The 20,742-nt window shown below is 37.6% G+C and overlaps 1 protein-coding gene across 25 annotated transcripts in view; it reads right to left on the bottom strand.

Moving 5' to 3' along the window:
* GRIA3 (glutamate ionotropic receptor AMPA type subunit 3) overlaps nt 1–20,742 on the bottom strand; it is a 375,939-nt gene that overhangs the window by 113,384 nt on the left and 241,813 nt on the right. For all 25 annotated transcript variants that reach the window (XR_011647907.1, XR_011647905.1, XR_011647906.1 and 22 more), the window contains 4 exons: nt 18,017–18,184; nt 12,080–12,184; nt 3,445–3,552; nt 2,081–2,287 (listed from right to left, as the gene is read on the bottom strand). Coding sequence is in view for 20 of the 25 variants with exons in the window: in XM_071213071.1 (XP_071069172.1) it covers nt 2,081–2,287; nt 3,445–3,552; nt 12,080–12,184; nt 18,017–18,184 (588 nt within the window). In the remaining 5 variants the exon portion in view is untranslated. The remainder of the gene's footprint in view (nt 1–2,080; nt 2,288–3,444; nt 3,553–12,079; nt 12,185–18,016; nt 18,185–20,742) is intronic.

Here is a 20,742-nt window from a genome sequence, read left to right as displayed (position 1 = left end):
TTTAATGTAACATTTATGTAATCTAAGTATCTTTAAAAAATAAAAAGAGTATTAAAAAAAGTGGGCATCTACTATGTACCAAATAATGTACTAGGTACAGGGGAGAGCTGTGAGCAAGACAGGATCTCACGAAGCCTGAGGAAAGAGAAGGCCTGATTATCAACTCCTAAAGTAGGAGGTTAGAGTCCTGTCAAGATGTTTCAGAGCTTCCTAGAGTTCTCAGAAAGCATGGCAGGTGCTCTGCACTTTGTTCGGCCCTCTCTTTCTAGGATTAGAAACTCTTCTCTTCTTCATAGCTGGACTTACTTGAATCTCATTTGCTATTCTACTCTGCCCTAGTTCCCAGGACCAACCTTGACCCAAAACAGGAGATAACTGGCTCCAGCCCCATAGCTAGAGGCTAAGCTTCAACTTGCCTTGCTGCTTGTCTGACTGGAAGATGGTGTCCTAGTTTTGATACCTAGGGTCCAGCCTCATTTTAAACCTTAGTTCCATTTCTGTATTCTTATTTTGAAAAACGAGCTTCTGCCTTTGTGCTTGTTTCTGAGGGCCTGTTCCAAAAAATTATTTAGCAACCCCAGTACTCTCTTAGGGTTGGATAGCTATACCTTTTTCTTGCTGGTTCCTATCTCAAGCACTAGTCTTTCCTCTGAATCCCAGTACACTTGGGTGTTTGCTTTTTGCTGATCTGTGACTTCTCAGATCTCCAATCCCTAGGTTCCTCTATCTTCCCCCTCCTTATTGTTTGGACAGAGGCCTGTCATTGCAGGTAATACTTTTCTGTTAGAACTAAAGCCCTTCTGCCATCACTTGTACTTGGGTTAGTTCTCTAGTGACTAGTTCATCCAATTAGCAGTTCTTAGGTCCTGTGCTGCTTGTCTCCTTATGTCCCACTGGAATGCCCAAGACCTGACATTCACAATCAGAGGCCAAAACCTTTTAAAGCCAAGTCACTGAGGAGCTCTGAAGATACCACTGTACCCCTTATAAAAGCCCTAATTCTTCTCAGTATTAATTCTTTGCACTTGGCTCATAGCTAAGCCTTTGGCAGAGCCATCCTATTCATCCATTCATCCATTCATTTATTAATTCAATCAAGTATTTATTGAACTTGTGCTATGTGCCAGGTCCTTTGATACTGAAATAAAACAGATATGGCTTCTATCCTCAAGGAATTCACAGTCTAATGGGGCAGTCAAACATGTAAATAGATCACTACAATACAGGGTGGGAAGTGCTATAAGAGCACAAAGTACAGTAATTACGGAAGCAAAGAGCAGGGGAACCTAACCCAGATTGCTAGTGCGTAGATGGGATTAGGGAAAGCTTCCTGAAAGAGGTGATACTTCTGAGTTCTAGAGGATTGGTAGGTGGTATCAGCCAGCTGAAGAGAGGCAAAGGCATATCCAGTCATGCCCTAAGTGAGAGCTTAGTACTTCCAGGGAACAACATATATTTTGCTATAACTGCAAAACAAGTGTGAAGGGAAAAGTGTATCTGATGAAGCTAAGGAGGTAAGTTGGTACTAGATTATGAAGTGTCTTGCTTGCCATGCTGAGGACTTTGAATTTTATCCTGGTTTTTAAAGTGAAAAATTACAGGAATGTGGAGAGCATATTTAATGAAGTTAGTGCAGAGGTAGGGAAACCTGTTAAATGACTGACAAAGGTGGCAAATGGTAAGAATTTTAACTAGATGTAGAGTCTGTCTAGATTTGAGAGAATTTAGAGTAAAATTGATAGGACTAGCTATAAGAGCAGCAATGAGGAAAGATGTCCAGGTTTTTGGCTTAGGTAATAAGGTATGTGGTGATTCTGCTTTCTGAGATAAGGAACACAGAAATAAAAGATTTTCGATAGAGGCAAGGCTGTGCTTAATGTTGCCAAAGAAAATCCCCCAATTCTTCTTTCTTTTTAGTAAAATAATCCTGTTGCCTAAATGATGCTACCGAATTCAACTATAGAAGAAAACATTTTCTTACAGACTATACAACTGAATACTGTACTTGAAAATTAAATCTAATTTATTTTTAATTGGATAATACAGAGATAGATGAAAACAGAGTTTAAAGAAAACTTACCCCGTAGACAAGTTCCCCAACCATGCCATTCCATATTTTAGTCTCCGGATCCCTTGCACCATATTTCCCGTCACCGACAATAGACAGTTTGTACTTGATCCTTACATGTTTAGCTATTTCATAGGCTAAGTCTACACAATAGCCTTCATATCGCTCATTTCCTTCTAGTTGCTCATGGTTCTTTTTATACATGACGTATGGTGATTCCTTTGGGACCAGAGGGACAATAAAATGATTACTCCTACAAATCTAAGAGATGATAAATGTAATAATAAAGTGTTTTTTTGTCTGCTTGTGGCTAACGAAGGTTTGGCATGTGAAAAGGACCTTTAAATTTTTTACTTAATAAGCAGAAGAGCCTCAGTCGACTATTTATTTGGTCACATATTCCTTGCAGTCCTTAACTGATTGATTATTTAAGGAAGTAGAAAAGAATTTATTTTTGAAAGTTTGAAAGAAGGACCGGTTTTCACCTGTAAAATTTTTAATTTATTTAAATTGGGCAGAGGTATTCTCTTTAATGACGTGAAGGTGAATTACCTTTGATTTCTTCAGGATTTACCATGTAGGAACTATAGCCAACCCACACAAGCCCTAGGAATGAACTGTGATCTTTGTGAGATCAGGGTCTGTGGCTTATTCATTTTTATATCCCCAGGGCCTAGTGCAGAACCTAGGACAAAGTATTTGACATGAATGTTTAAATGAAAGGTAAACTTCAGCAGAATCCCCAACCAATTTCCCCAACCACAGTTTCATACTTAGTGGCATACCACTTTTAACCCTGGTTTATTCTTTATTCAGTAAAACGCCAGCTTTTAGAAAAACATATTATAACTAGAGGATAATAATACCTCATATGTCATTAGTGCTTTGCATTTTGCAGAAAAGTTTTTTAATATAATGAATTGTGCCTTGAAACAGTCTTATGATATATGTAGATTACTATTATATCTGTTCCATATATTTAAAAATATTCCTGAGGCTCAGAGAAGTTGTGGCTTGTACAGTTACATAAGTTAGTGGTAGACCTAATATATGAACTCTGATTTACTCTCACACAATACTGACTCCCTGATAATGAAGAATTAAATTTCAAGTCTGGATGAAAGATCTCTTCTATGGGAAGTAAAGAGGAGAGCCAGGTGTGTATGAGATGAATTATTTTTGCACTGTTCAAAATTCTTATTACTTTTAATGACATTCTGTTCATCATCATGGCAAGGTTTTGAGAGGTTCCTGAGCTGCCCTGCTGGAAGTTTTTACCCCTTGAACTTGAGGTCTTCATACTGGTCTGAACAATGATTTTTAGAAAACTAAGTCTTCCTGTACAGAAAGCCCACCCGCTGTCTGCCCACACTTACCAGAATGGTTGTTACCACTATGGTCCGGTTCTCTGAGGATGCACTGTCATTGCTGATTTGCTGATCTGAGAAAGGCACAAACCTCTCATACTCATTCCAATAGCCAGCCTAGAAAGATCAGACATTTGACCTGGTTACCTAGTTTTCATTCTAAAGTATTGCATGAAATTCAACTGCTATTGTGGAACAAAACATTTCTTTTTTAGTAGCTTGAGTTTTACAAGGAATGATACTCTGATTACCAATGTCTTGCCACACCCTTCAAGATCCCAACACCAACACACACACAGATGTGCTGTTCCTCCATCCTGGAGGCTCCTAGTCCCACTTGTGATAGTTAAATTCATGTGTCAATTTGGTTAGGTTATGGTGTCCAGTTGTTTGATCAAGGAGACACTGGCCTGATTATCACTGTGAGAATATTTCGTGGATTTAAATCACTAGTCAATTGATTGCATCTATGGCTGTTTACAACTATAATGAACAAAGGAGGTGTCTTCAGCAATGAAAGAAGTCTCATCTAATCAGTTGAAGGACTTAAAGGGAGAACTGATGATTTCAGCAGTCAGAAAGAAGAATTTCTATCTCCATATCAGTCAATCAACTTCTCTGGGAAGTGCACTTTCATTTGCATTCCCGATTTGTGGCCTGCCCAACAGAATTCAGATTTACCAATCCCTATGGTCACATGAGTCAATTTCTATAACGAATCTCTTAGTATTAATATACATACATGATGTGTGTGTGTGTGTGTGTGTGAGTGTGTGTGTGTATCCTGTAGGTTCTGTTTCTCTGGAGAACACTAATACTGATTTTGGTAACCAAGAGAGGTTCTTAAGAAACAGAATCTTAAGGATGAGATTTCTGAGTGGATTCTGGGGTTTCTGGGATTAATTCTTTAATCTGATTAGATTAAAAGCCATTAATGACACTATTTATAATGATCAAGATGGCAATGATAATTCATGACTTGAACTGACATTGAAGATATGGAAAATATCAACATTGAATACTGCTACTGAAATGCTTTTAAGAGGCAATGCTCTGTGTGGCAGTGTATTTGGCACCATAAGAGAGAGCTTTGTGGATTTAAAAAGTATAATGATGTTGGCTGGATAAAAAGTATAATGATGTTATCCTGGATAGAGTTGTTAAAGAAAGAGATGAGCTCACGGCTTCAAATTCTCAGCTGAGGCACCACATGAAGGACAAGAAATTTGATATGTATGCTATGAAAGAAACTTATTTCTTGTAGCCACCGACTTGAGATTTCTGAAAACCAAACTCAGTGTCTCATCACTTGAGTGGTGGAATTACAAAGTAAATTGAACTCCCAACCTTACACAGTGCCTGCTGTTAAACTGAGCATGTTGACTGGAAAAGAATGGGGTCCTGAAAATAGGAATGGGGACATATGGACTGATAATAATGATGATGGGAACATTGAAACCCTGGCTTCTGCTGAGTCTTCTTTGCCAAGTAAATCTATAATGGTCTGCCCTGAGGAATCAGCCACCTGACTTCTATCTGAGGAGATTAACCCTGATGTGCCTGATAAACCTGTAACTTCTTCTCCTGAGGAAACAGCCCTCACAACTCTGTAGTTGAATATAAAGTGTGATCCATAAGGAGGTGTGCCATACTCCAAAAAATACTGCTTGATTTTTCCAGTTTATATACACAGAAAATAAGGGAATATGTGTGGGAATCATTATTAAGTTTGTGTGGTAATGGTAGAAGGAATATAAAGTTGGATCAGGCTGAATTTATGATATGGGCCCACTAAGTAGATATCCAGTATTATAGCTCAAGGTGTTAGAAAGGTCTCTAACAGCTTGTTTCAGTGGTTAGCCAAAACACAGATAAAAAGGTCAAATGAAGTGGAAATGTCAGAACTGCCCTGGAATAATGTAGATGAGGGGATCCAAAGGCTTAGAAAGACTGCAAAGTTAGAGTAGATGTATCATGTAAGACCTCCTCAAAGGAGGTCTTCCTCCGCAAAGGAATATACAGAGGACACTCCTTTAACCAGAACCTTGAGGAAAAAAATTTTGAGAGCAGCTCCATCATCCCTGAAGTGCTCTGATGTTGCTATTCTCTGTAGGTATTACTGTAGAAACTGTGGGAACTGCTGCCACTGAAGTTGGACCCTAAAACACAAACGGAATGATCTGACCCCACATTGGCAGTAGCCAAGTGGCAGCATTTAATCATCAAATACAAGGTGGATGTGGCTTCCCTAATGGACAGCAGAGTCACAGCAGTAATCAGAATACAGTCAAGTGGCAGCACTTAATCAAGAAAGACAAGGTGTAAAATAATGGACAGCAGAGTTAAAGCAGTAATCAAAATACTCTGACTCACAGAGACCTATGATGGTGACTAGTTGATCATGGAGTACCTAGAAGTAAAACAGATGGGTGTCTAGTAAATTCCTGATCCATATAAACAAAATTATAGGCTAAGTGAACAAAAATCAAATCACGCACAAAAATAGCACCATGACTGCTTAATAAATTTCCAGACTTGAGACAGTTTACAGATCCAGAATCTCTTGAATGAAGGGAAGGTCAAGTCCCCTTGGAGAAGGACCCAGTTACACTGTCAAAATTTTATACTCTTAATTTTTCTTCTAGCCTTCCCCAAAAGGATCTATGACCCTTCACCATGGTGAATGTGCATTTGGGGAAAGGAAATCATCACATATTTCAGGGATTATTATAAAATGGCTCTGAACTGCTATGAATTCCAGGACACCCAAAATATCACCAATGGTCCACTATTCAGAGGAAGGGCTTATGGAAGTCAGGTGAACAATGGAGTTTTAGCTCAGGTCTATCTTACAGTGGGTCTGTTGGGACCCCAAACCTGTTCTGTGGTTTGTTCCACAGTTTTGGAATGCATAATTGGAATAAACATACTCGGCAACTGGAATAACCCCTACATTGGTTCTCTGAATTGAAGAGTGAGGTCTATTAATGGATGGAAGTTCAAGTGGATGCCACTAAAACACTCTTACATAAAATAGCAAATTTTAAGAGATTTATTTAATTATTTACCCCCCCCCCCCAGTTGTTTGTTCTTTGTGTCCATCCGCTGTGCGTTCTTCTCTATCTGCTTGTCTTCTCTTTAGGAGGCACTGGTAACTGATCCTGGTACCTTCCAGAGTGGGAGAGCAGTGCTTAATCTCCTGTGTCACCTCACTTTCCTGGTCTGCAGCATCTCTTATTGTCTCTCCTCTATGTCTCTTTTCATTGATCATCTTGCTGTGCCAGCTCCCCTTTTGGGCCAGCTTGCCACATAGGCTGGCACTCCAGTATGGGCCAGCATCCCTGCACAGGCCATTACTCTGCTAGGGCCAGCTTGCCATGTGGGCCAGTACTCTGCATGAGCCAGCTCTCCACTGGGGCAAGCTCACCATGTGAGCCAGCTTGCCTTCACCAGGAGGCCCCAGGAATCAAACCCTGGAACTTTCATATTATAGACAGGAGCCCAATTGCTTGAGCCACATCTGCATCCCAATTAATAAACTAAGAATATACTGCATTCCTGGAAGTACTTGAAGGATATAAAAGTGGTGATTCGTACCACATCCCCATTCAACTTTCCTATCTGGCCTGTGCAGAAAGAAGATGGCTCTTGGAGGATGGCAGTGGATTATTTTAAACTTAACCAGGTGATGATTCCAAATGCAGAAGACTTTCCTGAAGTGGTACCATTACTTAAGCAAATCAGCACATGCTCTGGTATCTTGTATGCAGCTATTTAGCTGGAAAATGCCTTTTTCTCAATACCTGTTAGTAAAGACCATAAAAATCACTTTGCTTTCAGCTGACAAGGCCAGCAATATACCTTCACCATTCTATTTCAGGGGTACATCAACTCTCAAGCCCTGTGTCATAATCTAGTTTGCAGGAATATTGATCACCTGTCTCTTCCACAAGGCATTACACTGGTCCATTATATTGAAGACGTTATGCTGATTAGACCTAGTGAGCAAGAAGTAGCAACTACTCTAAATTTATTGCTAAAGCATCTGAGTGTTAGAGGGTCAGAGATAAATTCAACAAAAATTCAGAGACCTTCAAGCTCAGTGAAATTTCTAGGTGCCTAGTGGTGTGTGGCTTATTGAGATATCCCTTCTAAGGTGGCATCATCTTCTAAGGGTGTCTGGCCACTCCTACAACCAAAAAAGAGGCATAATGCCTTGTTGGAATCTTTGGATTTTGGGGTATCACATTCTTAATTTGAGGGTGTTACAAGTGACCTAAAGTGCTGCTAGTGTACTAGAACAATAGGAGACTCTGCAAGAAGTAGAGCAGTCAGGCAAGCTGCTCTGCCACTTGGGCCATATGATTCAGCAGATCCAATGATACTAAATATTTCATTGGCAAATAGAGAAGCTGTTTGGAGCCTATGGTAGGCCCGTGTAGGAGAATCGTAGTGCAGACCTTTAGGATTTTTGAGCAAAGCCCGATCATCCTCTGCAAATAAATCCTCACCTTTTGCGAAATAAGATTTTTGCATGCTACTGGGTCTTTACAGAGACTGGACACTTAACTATGGGCCATCAAGTTACCATGAGACCTGAGTTGCCCATCATGAATTGTCTGTTGAAGGACAGTGGTGAAGGAAAATCCTCTCAGTGGAAAGAACTTAGAGGAGTGCATTTGGTTGCTCATTTTGCTTGGAAGGAGAAGTGGCCAGAGATATGTTTGTACACTGATTAATGAGCTGTGGCTAATGGTTTGGCTGGATGGTCAGAGACTTGGAAGGAACATGATTGGAAAACTGGTGACACAGAAGTATGTGGATGACCTTTCTGAATGGGCAAAAAACATGAATATATTTGTGTCCCATGTGAATGCTCATCAAATGCTGACTTTAGAAGAGTTAAATAATCAAGTGGATAAATGACCTGCGGATACCAGTCAGCCTGTTTCCCCATGTACTCCTGTTATCTCCCACTGGACTCATGAACAAAGTGGCCATGTTGGTATGGATGAGGATATGCATGAGTTCAGCAACATGGACTTCCACTCCCTAATGTTGACTTGACTATAGCCACTGCTGAGTGCTCAGTCTGCCAGCAGCAGAGACCAACATTCATTCCCTGAAATAGCACCATTCCCCGAGGTGTTCAGCCAGCTACCTGGGGGCAGGCTGACTACATTGTACTCCATCCATAATGGAAGAGACAGCATTTTGTTCTTACCAGAAGAGTCACATACACCAGATACAGATTTGCCTTCCCTGCATGAAATGCTACTGCCAAGACTAACATACTTCGAAGCAGAGAAATTTGTATTCATCATCATGGTATGCCACATAGCACTGATTTTGACCAAAGAACCCACTTCCCAGAAAATTGTGTCATAATGGGCACATGCTCATGGAACTCCCTGGTTTTTACCGTGATCCCCATCATACTGATCTAGCTGGATTGACAGAACAGTAGAATGGCCTTTTGAATACTCAATTATGGCACCAACTGGCTGACAATACCTTACAGGACTGGGACAATGTTCTCTAGAAGACTATAAGTACTCTAAATCACCATCCATTCCATAGTTCTCTTTCTCCCATAGGCAGGATTCATAGGTCCAAGGGCCGAGGAGTGGAAATGGTAGTAACACCACTCACTATTATCCATAGTAATCCAGTAGAAAAATTTTTGCTTCATGGCCCTATGACCATTTGTTCTGTGTTCCAAAAGGAGTTGAGCTTCCATGAGATGACATAACAATCATTCCATTGAACTTGAATTTAAGACTGTTGCCCAGCCACTTTGGGCTCCTCATGATTCTGAATCAAAAGACAAAGAAGGGAAGTAGATTTGGCTCAACTGATAGAGCATCCACCTACCACATGGGAGGTCCAGGGTTCAATCCCAAGGCCTCCTGACCCATGTGGTGAGCTGGCCCATGCGCAGTGCTGATGCGCACAAGGAGTGCTGTGCCACGCAGGGGTGTCTTCCACAAAAGGGAGCCTCAGGCGCAAGGAGTGCACCCTGTAAGGAGAGCCACCCCATGAGAAAAAAGTGCAGCCTGCCTAGGAGTGGTGCCTCACACATGGAGAGCTGACACAGCAAGATGATGCTACAGAAAGAGACTGAATCCCAGTGCCACTGACAAGAATCCAAGTGGACACAGAAGAACACACAGTGAATGGACACAGAAAGCAGACAATGGGGGGAGAAGGGGAGAGAAATAAATAAAATAAATTTTAAAAAAAGACAAAGAAGGAAATAATTATAATGACTGGGGTGATTAATGTTAATTAAGAAGGGAAAATAGGGCTGCCACACAATGGAGGTAAAAAAGAGTTTGACTGAAATATTGGCAATTTCTTAAGGTGTCCCTTAATACTACCATGTTCTGTAATTAAATTCAACGGGAAACTTCAATAATCCAACCCAGACAGGACCCACTAATGGCCCAGAAACTTCAGCAATGAAGATCTGGGTTGTTTCATCAGGTAAAGATCTATGATTAGCTGAAGTGCTAGCTGAGAGTAAATGGATTATGGAATGGGAAGTAGAAGGTAGTTATAAAAAAAGCTATGAGCACATGATCAGTTGCAGAAATGTGGACTGCAATGGTTATGAGTATTTCTTTCTTATTTTTTCTTATGAATATGTTTGCATCTACACATATAGCAAATATCTTTGTTTTCATCCCTATCTTATTCCCTTATCATATAACATGAGTTGCATTAACTTTATGGCATAGTATTTAAGTTACAAGTTTAAGAGTGAATATTACCCAATGACTTGCACCTTCTTTTGCAGGGAAGGGTTAGTATGTTTCAGTTGCATGTAGGACAGTTGAATTATGTTAGGCAAAAGTATGACTGTTATTATTTTCATTTAAAGATTAAGCATGGCTTAAGATGTATTTGGGTTCCAAGTTTATGTGTCAACTTGGCTAGGTTATGGTGTCCAGTTGTCTTGTCAAGCAAGTACTGTCCTGATTGTTACTGAGAAGGTATTTCGTGGATTTAAATCATTAGTCACTTGATTGCATCTATGGCTGATTATATCTACAGCTAACAAAGGGGACTTCCTTCAGTAATGAGAGAAGTCTCATATAATCAATTGAAATCCTTAAAGGGAAAACTGATGATTTAAGCAGCCAGAAAGAATTTCTATCTCTACTTCAGTGACTCAGCTTCTTCTGGGCAATTCACTGAAAACATACATTGTAGTTCCCAGTTTGTGGCTTGCCCTACGGAAATTGCACTTGCCTATTCCCATGGTCAAGTGAACAAACTCCTATAATAAACATCTTAATATTTATGTATATAATTATAAATATCCTATCTGTTCTGTTTCTCTGGAGAACCCTATTACACCTCCTCACCCCTATCAGTACTTTACAAAATAATTTAACCCATGGTAGGATGATTGGCTTTTTTCCCCCTTTAAACTCCTATAACAGAAAAATACTTTTCTTGAAAGCTGGGTGGCAGGGGTGGGAAACCAGTGAGTATCCTATAAAAATGACATGAGATATTTTATTTCTGTGGGGTTACATCAAATATATACAAAATTCCCACTTCGTATCTAACTTAACTATTAGTATGATAGAGGCAAAGTGGTCACTACAAAGTTCTTCTGTAGAGAGTCCTTTTGGTTGCTGAGCTGTCCAAGGGGAAAGATACTGTAGCAGTTTGATATTATTTATGAATTCCAAAAAGAAATATAGACTATGTTTGTAAACTGATTGGTTCCTCTGGCATGATAACCCTTTGATTGTATTAGATTCAGCTGAGACATCTGATTAAATTATGTTAAGATCATGGCTCTGATTCAGCCATGTCATTAGAGAGTGACTCAGTGTCGAGTTCCAGTCCCTTTGGGGATAAAACAGATGCTTACATGGAAGTAAACACACAGAGAAGAAAAACATAGAGGAAGAGAGACAACTCATTAGACATAGCAGAGGCCCTAGGAAGAGAGATGAGATTGACACTCTACAGCTGACCTTGTAAAGAGGACTGAGTGGTTGAGCCTGGAAAGAAATTAACCCTGGGGAGAGAGATGAGTCTTATACCAGCCTACAGCTGAGATTGGAAGAGGCCAAGATCATAGAGCCTTCAGATAAAGAAGACATCACCCGCCATCTTGCCCCAACACATCGCCAATGACTTTGGGTAAGAAAGTACCTCTTATGGTACCTTGAGTTGGAGTCTTTACGGCCTTCTGACTGTAAACTCCTACCCCAAATAAAAGTCAACAGAGTTCTGGTACTTTTCATCAGCACTCCTTTTGCTGACTAACAAGGATACCTATTCTTCAATTATTCTGCCAAAAACATATGTACCTCGGCAGTTGAAATAATACATGATTCCTTACCTTTAATGTAGGAAGTTGATAATAAGTTGTTAGTCTACCACTTTTATAGAATGAGTCTCAGAGAAAAATAAATATGTAGATGGAACACTTTGACCACAAACCACTTTGTGCATCATATCTATACTCCTCACTGAAAGGATAGACAGAAATGATGTGTGGGGATTTTCTTTCCATATGTTTTTTCTTAACACCTGTATTTTTTTTGTGTTTTTTTTTTTTTTGCATCTGAGTGCTATCATCTACTGAAAGACTTTATCTTTGGCTGTTTTGGTAACTTACTTTTCGAGAGCCAGTGACTTTCATTTCATACACATCAATGGTATAATTTGTCCTACGTCCATAAGTATCAAATTGGATATTTCCAGTCATTCCTTGGACTTGTACCTGATAGAAAGGGAAAATGTAGAATTTAAAAATAGCATCATGTTATTTATAGATCTCTGGGATAAGGTCCACTGACAGATTTTGGAGACAGTGGAGAACTTTTATCTTATCATTGAGCGTTATCAACTAGATTAAGTCTGAACAGATTTTTGCTTCCTCCCCAGTGCTTTCTTGGTATACCTTTAAGTTATGAAGTTTTGAGTGGGTGTGATAAGCAGTTACTTATATAATGCAATGATGGTCTTACCACCACTTCTTCAAGTGCCTGAAATTTCTATCATTAGTCCCTTCTTAAGAAAACTCTTCAGGCTACTCCCTTAAACAGGATAATGAACTATTCTAAACTGTGAGCTGCTTGAGGGTTGGGGCTATGTCTTACCATAGTATTCCCAATATCTGAACATAGTCTGGTTTCAGTAACATGAGCTTCAGAGCTCCTGGATTCAAATCCTGGCTTTATCACTTACAAACTATATGACCTTGGACATATTCTTTAATGCATTTTTACCTCAGTGTCTTAATCTGTAATATGGGAAATCCTAGTAGTATCTATCCTTCAGAGTCGCTGGAAGGATTAACTGAGTTAATGCATATATAATGTTTTGAACAGTGCCTGGCATGTTGTAAGCATTGCAATAATTGCTAGCTATGTTAATAATTATTTATATTAATTAAAATGAATTTAGTTCTAAAAAACTTGTACACTGAAAGACATAAAACATTCCTGAAAGGAATTAAAGACACAAATAAATGGCAATATAGCCTGTGTTCATGGATTGGAAGATGTAATATTGTTTTGATGTCCTTACTGCCCAAAGCAATTTACAGATTCAATGCAATTCCTATCAAAATTCCAGCAGTCTTTTCTGTAGAAATGCAAAAGGCAAACATGATATGCATCGGAATGGCAAAAGGTCCCAAATAGCCTGAACCATATTGAAAAAATAACAAATGTTCCACTTTCCAATTTCAAAACTTACTACAAAGCTTCAGTGAACAAAATACCGTGGACTGGCATGAGAACAGACAAATAAGGAAATGGGATTGAATTGAGAGTTCAGAAATAAACCCATACATCTCTAGCCAATTGTTATTCTACAAGGGTCAAAAGATTACTCAAAGGAGAAAATGGAATCTCTTCAGCAAATGGTGATGGGAAAACTGGATTTCCACATGCAAAATAATGAAATTGGACCCCTATCTCATACCATATATAAAAATTAACTCAAAATGGATAACTGATCTAAATTATAAGAGCTAAAAACCTAAAACTCTTAGAAGAAGACATAGAGGATAACCCTCAGGACTTGTGTTATGCAGTGTATTCATCGAGATGACAACAAAAGCATGAAAAACAGAGAAAAAAATAGATAAATGGGACGTCATCAAAATTAAAAGCTTTCATGCATCAAAGGACATTATCAAAAAAGTGAAAAGAGAAACAACAGAATGGATGAAAATAGGTGCAACTCATATTTCTCATAAAGGATTTGTATCCAAAATATATAAATAAGTCATGCAACTCAATAACAAAAATACAAACAACCAAATTTTAAAATGGGCAGAGGACTTGAATAAACATTTATCCAAGGAAGATGTACAATTGAACAATAAACACATGAAAAGATGCTCAACATTACTAGCCATTAGAGAACTACAAATCAAAACCACACTGAGATACCACTTAACACCAAGACAGCTATTGAAAAATGGAAAATAACAAGCTTTGGTGAGGATGCAGAGAAATAGGAATTCTTGCACATTTTTGGTGGGAATGTAAAATGTTGCATTTGCTGTGGGAAACAGTTTTGTGGTGCTTCAGAAAGTTAAACATAGAATTATGATATGATCCAGCAATTCCACCTATAGGTATATATTTAAAATTATTGAAAACAGGTATTTGTACACTCTTGTTCATAGCAGCATTGTTCACAATAGCCCAGTTTGAAACAACATATAAATGGATAAACAAAATGTGGTACAATGGAATATTATTCAGTCAAAAAAGTAATGAAGTTCTGATACATGCTACAACACAGATGAACCCTGAAGATATCATGTTGAGTGAAATAAGTCAAATACAAAAGGACAAATATTGCATGATTCTATTTAAATGAAATATCTAGAATAAGGAAATTTTTAGAGATAGAAAGTAGATAAATGGGTAAAGAGTTTCTGTTTGGGATGGTGAAAAAGTTTTGGTAAGGATGGTAGTGATGGTAGAATGACATTGTGAATATAATTAATACACCTGAATTATACATATGAAATTGATTAAAATGAGGAGTTTTGTGTGTATATATATCACGACAATAAAAACTTTTAGTGAGAAAAGAAAAAAAGTGAATTTATTTCTGTTTCTTGGGTTACTCATTTACCAGCTACAATAGTAACAGGGATGAGTTTTCCCTCTTATTTAATTTTATTTAATCCATGACCAGCTGTATATAGATAGCAGAGAGATGATATGACATGGAGTGATGATTTATAGACTGATGAATTTGTCAATTCTAAGGGGTATGAAGTATGGAACACTAGACAAAAAAGAGGGAGGTACTAGAATAACCTGGACACCTGTTTGGCATGCTAACTACAGATTTTATGTATGCCAAAATTTTTCCTTGGCCTGGCCCCAGTATGATGAACTAAAAGGTCATTTCTGCTGGGTGGAAAGATTTCTTCTTTCAAAGAGCAAGGGCATTGGATGAAAGGCTCACTATAAATATAAGCTATTATTATTAACCACTCAAGTTACTCATCTGGTGAGAAAGAGTCAAGAACTTTGCTTCAAAGAAGAATCTGTCTTGTTTTCTTGGAATGAAAGGATGGAATACTTTTTCATTACTTACTGGAAGTGACAAGCTGTTAAGCAAGTCAGAGGAGTAATGGGCATGTGTTGCAAAAGGGAAAATTGATGTCAAATATTATGGAATATTTTTAAAGGGAAGGAGGCTTGCTCATCACCAGTGGAATTAACTACCAGGAGATACTGTGGAATTCCTGCTGAGGGAGAAATGGTCCAATGTGATTTACTGAGGACAAAATGATTGTCCTACTGACCTGACAAACCTAAGCACCATTGTTAACTCAGGCTTTCAGAGAAGGTGATGTCATGATTCTATGAAAGAAAAGGACCTTTGTTAAGATAGGGCTTACTTATCCAGTAGGATGGGATTGATGTATACTGTGATGTAAGAAGGGTTCTTTACTCTATAATTTGAACACTGAAGGAGAGGAGTTAGGCAGGATAGAGACGTTGGCATAGATACTTACTAATGAAATTCTTCATTACTGGAAATAGAAAGAGCTTTAAGTACCACAAGAATTGTTCATTTCTAAAGACCCAACCTATCCGAATGAAATATACAAACTGTACCATGATCTAGATTCAGAGAACTTTTGTGAGTAAAAGTAGAATTGGACTACCACTCAGAAAGAAGTCTATTTTTGAGGATGTGGTCTGCTATTGAAATTCAGTGACAGTTTCCCATCATCCCATTGGAAATCCTTTCTCTAATCCTTCCCCATCCCCATCCTAGTCTCACTTAGGTGTTTGTTCTTTGGGCTCCTATAGTATTCCAGGTAGAACTTAACCATAACATTTTAATTATGTTATTAATTAACATATTTCTATCAAAATTAATTAATATATTAATATAGTTAATATATTTCTATCTCCCCTACTAGATTGGAAGGACTTCGAGATGAGAGACATTCTTTTTCTGTATTCTCTGCAATTAATACAGTGTCTGGAATAGAGCAGGTGTTCAAGAAATGTTTACTGAAGAAGTGGACAAGTCTTATGGGCTTAGAATCTGTAGTATTTCAGTAGACTGCTGAGAATCATCTTTGCACTATTTGCAAATTCTGAGAATGATTATCCAATTTGCAAATAGTTTTAAGACCATGTACATATTAACGATTTAAATGCAAATGTCCTTCAACTTATTTCTTCTTTGCATACTATTATGGAGCCAGATACATAGTAGTAAGTGCTAGATAAATATTTATTTAATGAATGGTGTACTTATTTATTCATTAAAACAAACCCTTTAGGAGTCTCTACCAAGCAAAGATTTTGCTTGCCAGTTTTTTTGAAGGAAGGGAATGATTTATTGATCAACAACTATGTGTTAGTCACAATGAGGGATTCTTTTACATCAAACAATCTCATTTTTAATGAATTCAAATAAAGGGATTTCTTTTAATATATCGAACATTCAGTATTTCAGAACAGCCTCTCTTGCAGTCTCTCTGAATAGTGGAATTTTACTAAGTATTTATCACAAGGTACCTTTTACTTTAGGAAAATGTTGATCCTTTTCAGCCTATCTGAAGCAATAGGTTGAATGTTTGATCATTAGGACCTCAAGAAGAAGGTCACTTTTATGACTTATATCTTGCCCTTTTTCAGTGAGTTAGACATATTGAAACTTTTCTGTGCAATAGTATGCAATCTGCTTTTTTTTTCTGGCCAAAGTAGTTTCTTGTATTCATTTTTGTAGCCAATTTTCTATTTGGGGAAGGTAGTTGTTTGTGTCAAGAATGGGGAGTCAATCAGAGATCCTGGCACTTGCCCCTTGAGACTTGGTTGATGAAAACTCCTTTTGACTCACTCTGAAGGAGTTGTATATCCACTCATTATGTTTCACCTGACAATACAAATCTTGTAACTGCTATGAAGATTGAATTTAATTAATTGCTCTTCAGAATTGTTCAGTGTTACCTCTATAAAGCTACACTTACGGCATTTGTTAGGGAACTGACATAATGAATGACATAAAAATCTGCATGATGGATGAATGAGTCATATCACTTTGTAATGAGAGACACAGGGGCTACTAACTCCTTTCGATTGAATGCTTCCATCTTGGCAAATTTAAGGCAGCAGTAAGAGAGCCAACTATACGAAATAATATATGTTATAAGGGTGTTACAAATTCTTCGTTGCTGGGTTGAGCACAGAATTATCTTATCATGGCCTATCTTTTTGTTTATTTGTGGTGTCCCAAAATCAGGATAATTAAATAAGTAAAAATAAGAGATTTTTGTACTTTTGATGACTTATTATAATGCATGAGGGTGCACGTGGCATAAAGCAAAATATTCAGGAAAGAGCTCTTGCTTGGAAAGCTGCAATGAATGGGTGATGTTGCTCCTAGCGTAAATAACAGAATATCTTCAAAGAGCACTGTTTGAAGCCTTAAATGTTCTTCCCATTAAATACTAAAAACAAGTGACCTCTTTTGACTGTTTATCCATTGATTCCTTGTACTTTTCTTTAGGCTTTTTCTTAGGGCATTGGGGGAAATCCTCTTAAGTACAAATGTATCATGTTCCTCATTCCACCATATAAGATAGTATAAATATTCTTTATAATAATAGAAATTTTGTCACACTGGCTCAGTCCCATGGTCCATTCAGGCTAATATTTGTCTGCTGAGCTACAGGATGTTATTATCTTTTGTAATGGCTACCTTGAAGTTAAGTTCCCTCTAAAATATCCCCCTAGAAACATATTTATGGAAAGTTTGAAATTTTGAAGCTATTTACGTGTTCCACCCATAACTTTTGAGGGTACTGAGTTCCATTTACTACCCACAGTGTGGCACAGAACTAAATATTCATTTGCCCTAAAATTACCACTTTTCAAGTTTCAAGGAAGAATCTCTAGGTTTAGATTTCTAGATTTTGGTGAAAAAGATCCAAGTTCTTCCTCTCCACACACTCTAAAATTCTATAGACTCTGATCAAGATTGAGGTCTCATTTTTAAAATGTCTCTATAAGCCTCCCCCCACCCTACCCCAGCAATAACCCATTGTGGTCTTTACCATTTTCAGAGCTCTCTCGATATCAATTCCTTGACTCCAGGGCACAGCAGGATTTGCTAAGCAGTCTCCAGCACTGCCTCTCCGGGACACATCCACTCGCTGCCTCCTCAGATAGCGAAAAGCTTCTGCTATGACCAGTATTGCATCATGCGTCAATGCTGATGTATACTGAAATGGATGCATGGAAAACAAGAGATCATGAAAAATGCAACCTGAAAACTTGCCTTGTTCCTTAAAATTTTTATTCATCTCCACCTCTTGCTCTATAAAGTCACTCTCCTAATTATTTGAATCAAGATATCTCTCTGGGTACACCTGACTTTGTTTCATTCTGGAATGATGCCAATTACCTCATGTGTGCAAATGTTGAGATTATTAAAGTCAAATGGCTCGAGGTAATCTTTTGCTCTCAATACTGTGTTTTGTATTGAGCAAGTGACTGCTAAAAGGCAGGGTCCTTTATAGAGGAAGAAATCTGTGTGAAATTAAAGGATGGCATATGTGGATTGGAGAAGAAACATTATATCCTATAGCAAGATTGGATTACTGCAATCCAATAGGAGATTCAGATCTGGTATTTACTTAGGGGAAAATGAAAGTAGCTAAGTTAGACAGTTTGAAATTAATTTGGAGGGAAACATTAATCATTTCTGTCTGGCCCATGTTTCTGGCAAACGAGGACCTCTGGCCAGGAATAAATCAAGTTTTGCTTCATTGGGGAGAACAAAAACCAAAGCTGGTCTTCAATTGTAAAAAAAATTACAATTGTTATTGAGTTTTAAATCTGATAATGTTGACAATTTGCAGGCAATATTTCATGATGCTCCCTCTTTCAGGCAAAAAACTTCCTATTCCTTGAATAGATTGATCTGCTCTATGAGGAATGAGGTCAGTCACTTAATACAAGGGATTTGATTATCTGCAATTTGAAATTGTGGATGTATTTTCATTAAGTGAATCAACAAAATATGATTAAAATAAGCTGACCTATGTTTTGCAGGAGTGACAAATACTGGTAGAATACAGAATATTGTTGGCTTTTTTCAAATGTGGCAAAATGTCCTAAGGGAAGCTCTCTCTCTCTATAGCATGCCCAAATACAAATGAAAGTGAATACACTGTAATCTTTACAAATATTGATTTACTTTTCCTACTTTTCTCATGTTACTTTTCTTTCAGGAGCAAATTATCGACTATGACTGTAACAGGGCATATATTCCTTCATGAAGAAAATTCTTTGTGTCTGCCTATCCTAGCACTACATAAAGCCAATATGAGGGTGATTTTTTTCCAGCTAACTGCATACATTTTCAGCAATCTTAATGTCCTTTCCAAGTCATGTCAAAAGAAACTATTTAATTTTCTACTTTATTTGACTTCTACTTACCAATACGTGAGCACGTGGAAAAAAAAATCCCCAAAAGGAAATATTCATAAAATAGAGAATAAATCAAGTATCAGGATTTTAATCGTTAGAATATTTTATTTCTTAATAAAAATATTGTACATCAATTTTTAAAATGGGATTTTTGTCTGATTGATACAGTGAAGGGTTCCATAATGACTAATATCAAGCAAAAATAATCTGTAAGTTGTAACCCTCTATTTAAATACTCCATTTTCTTTAGTCATTTGAAGGGCTTTACTTATAAGCCTGAACAGTCCTCAGCAACTTCTTTGAACTTTACATTATGCATACCTTAAAGTATCATAAATTGTCTCCCTTTCTGTTAACCAGTCTTACAACTTCTGAGCTGACATAAACCACTCTGCAGTAGTCTTTTCATCCTTTTACCCTTGTCTACTTACTTGTGTCTAACAGTGTCTGGCACATTGTAGGTACTTCTTAAAATATTGAATAAATTAATCCCCTACTTCTACCTATTACTCTCCGAAACTAATCGTGGCAAAAGCAGTTTTCTGAAAATCTAAATTTGTATAAGCTCACCTAACTGTATTGGGAAGATAAGTGTCAATTTACTACATAAAAAGATTTACATTAAAGAGGATTCATTATAGGGATTATGATCATGTTTGCTGAAACAAATTTGGATGACCTGATCTGACTATGGGTCAGATGTTTTAAAAAGGGACAGTCCTGGAAAATGTATAATCACTGTAACTGAACCACAGAGTATCACTTAACTAGTCAGTGGTTTAAATAAATGAAAAAGTATGTTTAACTCCAAACTTTTCTGGAACAAACCCATTATAAAAAGTCAAACTTGAATTATGATCTGATGTGACTCAATCAGGGTAGACCTGCCTAGGTTATCTAGAATATGTCTCTTCTCTGGCCTGTCTTCCCCTTTTCTCCCTATTCTAGTCTTGACAAGAAAATAACGTACCTTTGTGATGATATCTTGGGACCATGAGAAAAGAGAGCTCTTTATTCCTTTCCTTTTTTAAGGAAAGGGTCTAAACTCTAGTCTGATCCCTCATCTTATATCACAGGGACCCCACAGTCATGGTACATACTTCCATTATAGCAGGAAGGAAGAATTTCAAGTCAGTTTCATATTTGAAAATGGACTTTTAACTAAACGCACTGAGGGAATGAGTTACTTAAAAATACATTTAAGGATCCATTAACATGAATAACTTTCCCTTAGTTTATTGTCTTTTAAAATTCATGATTAAAAAATACTATTTCTATTCATAGTGGAACATATTTGAAAAATTGGTACTTTAAGCATGACTCTTTGCTTTTAATATTCTTTTTTTTT

This window comes from Dasypus novemcinctus, chromosome X (assembly GCF_030445035.2).
Source record: "Dasypus novemcinctus isolate mDasNov1 chromosome X, mDasNov1.1.hap2, whole genome shotgun sequence".
Taxonomy (NCBI): domain Eukaryota; kingdom Metazoa; phylum Chordata; class Mammalia; order Cingulata; family Dasypodidae; genus Dasypus; species Dasypus novemcinctus.
Note: the sequence above shows the minus strand (reverse complement) of the source record. Positions and strands in the feature narration are given on the sequence as shown.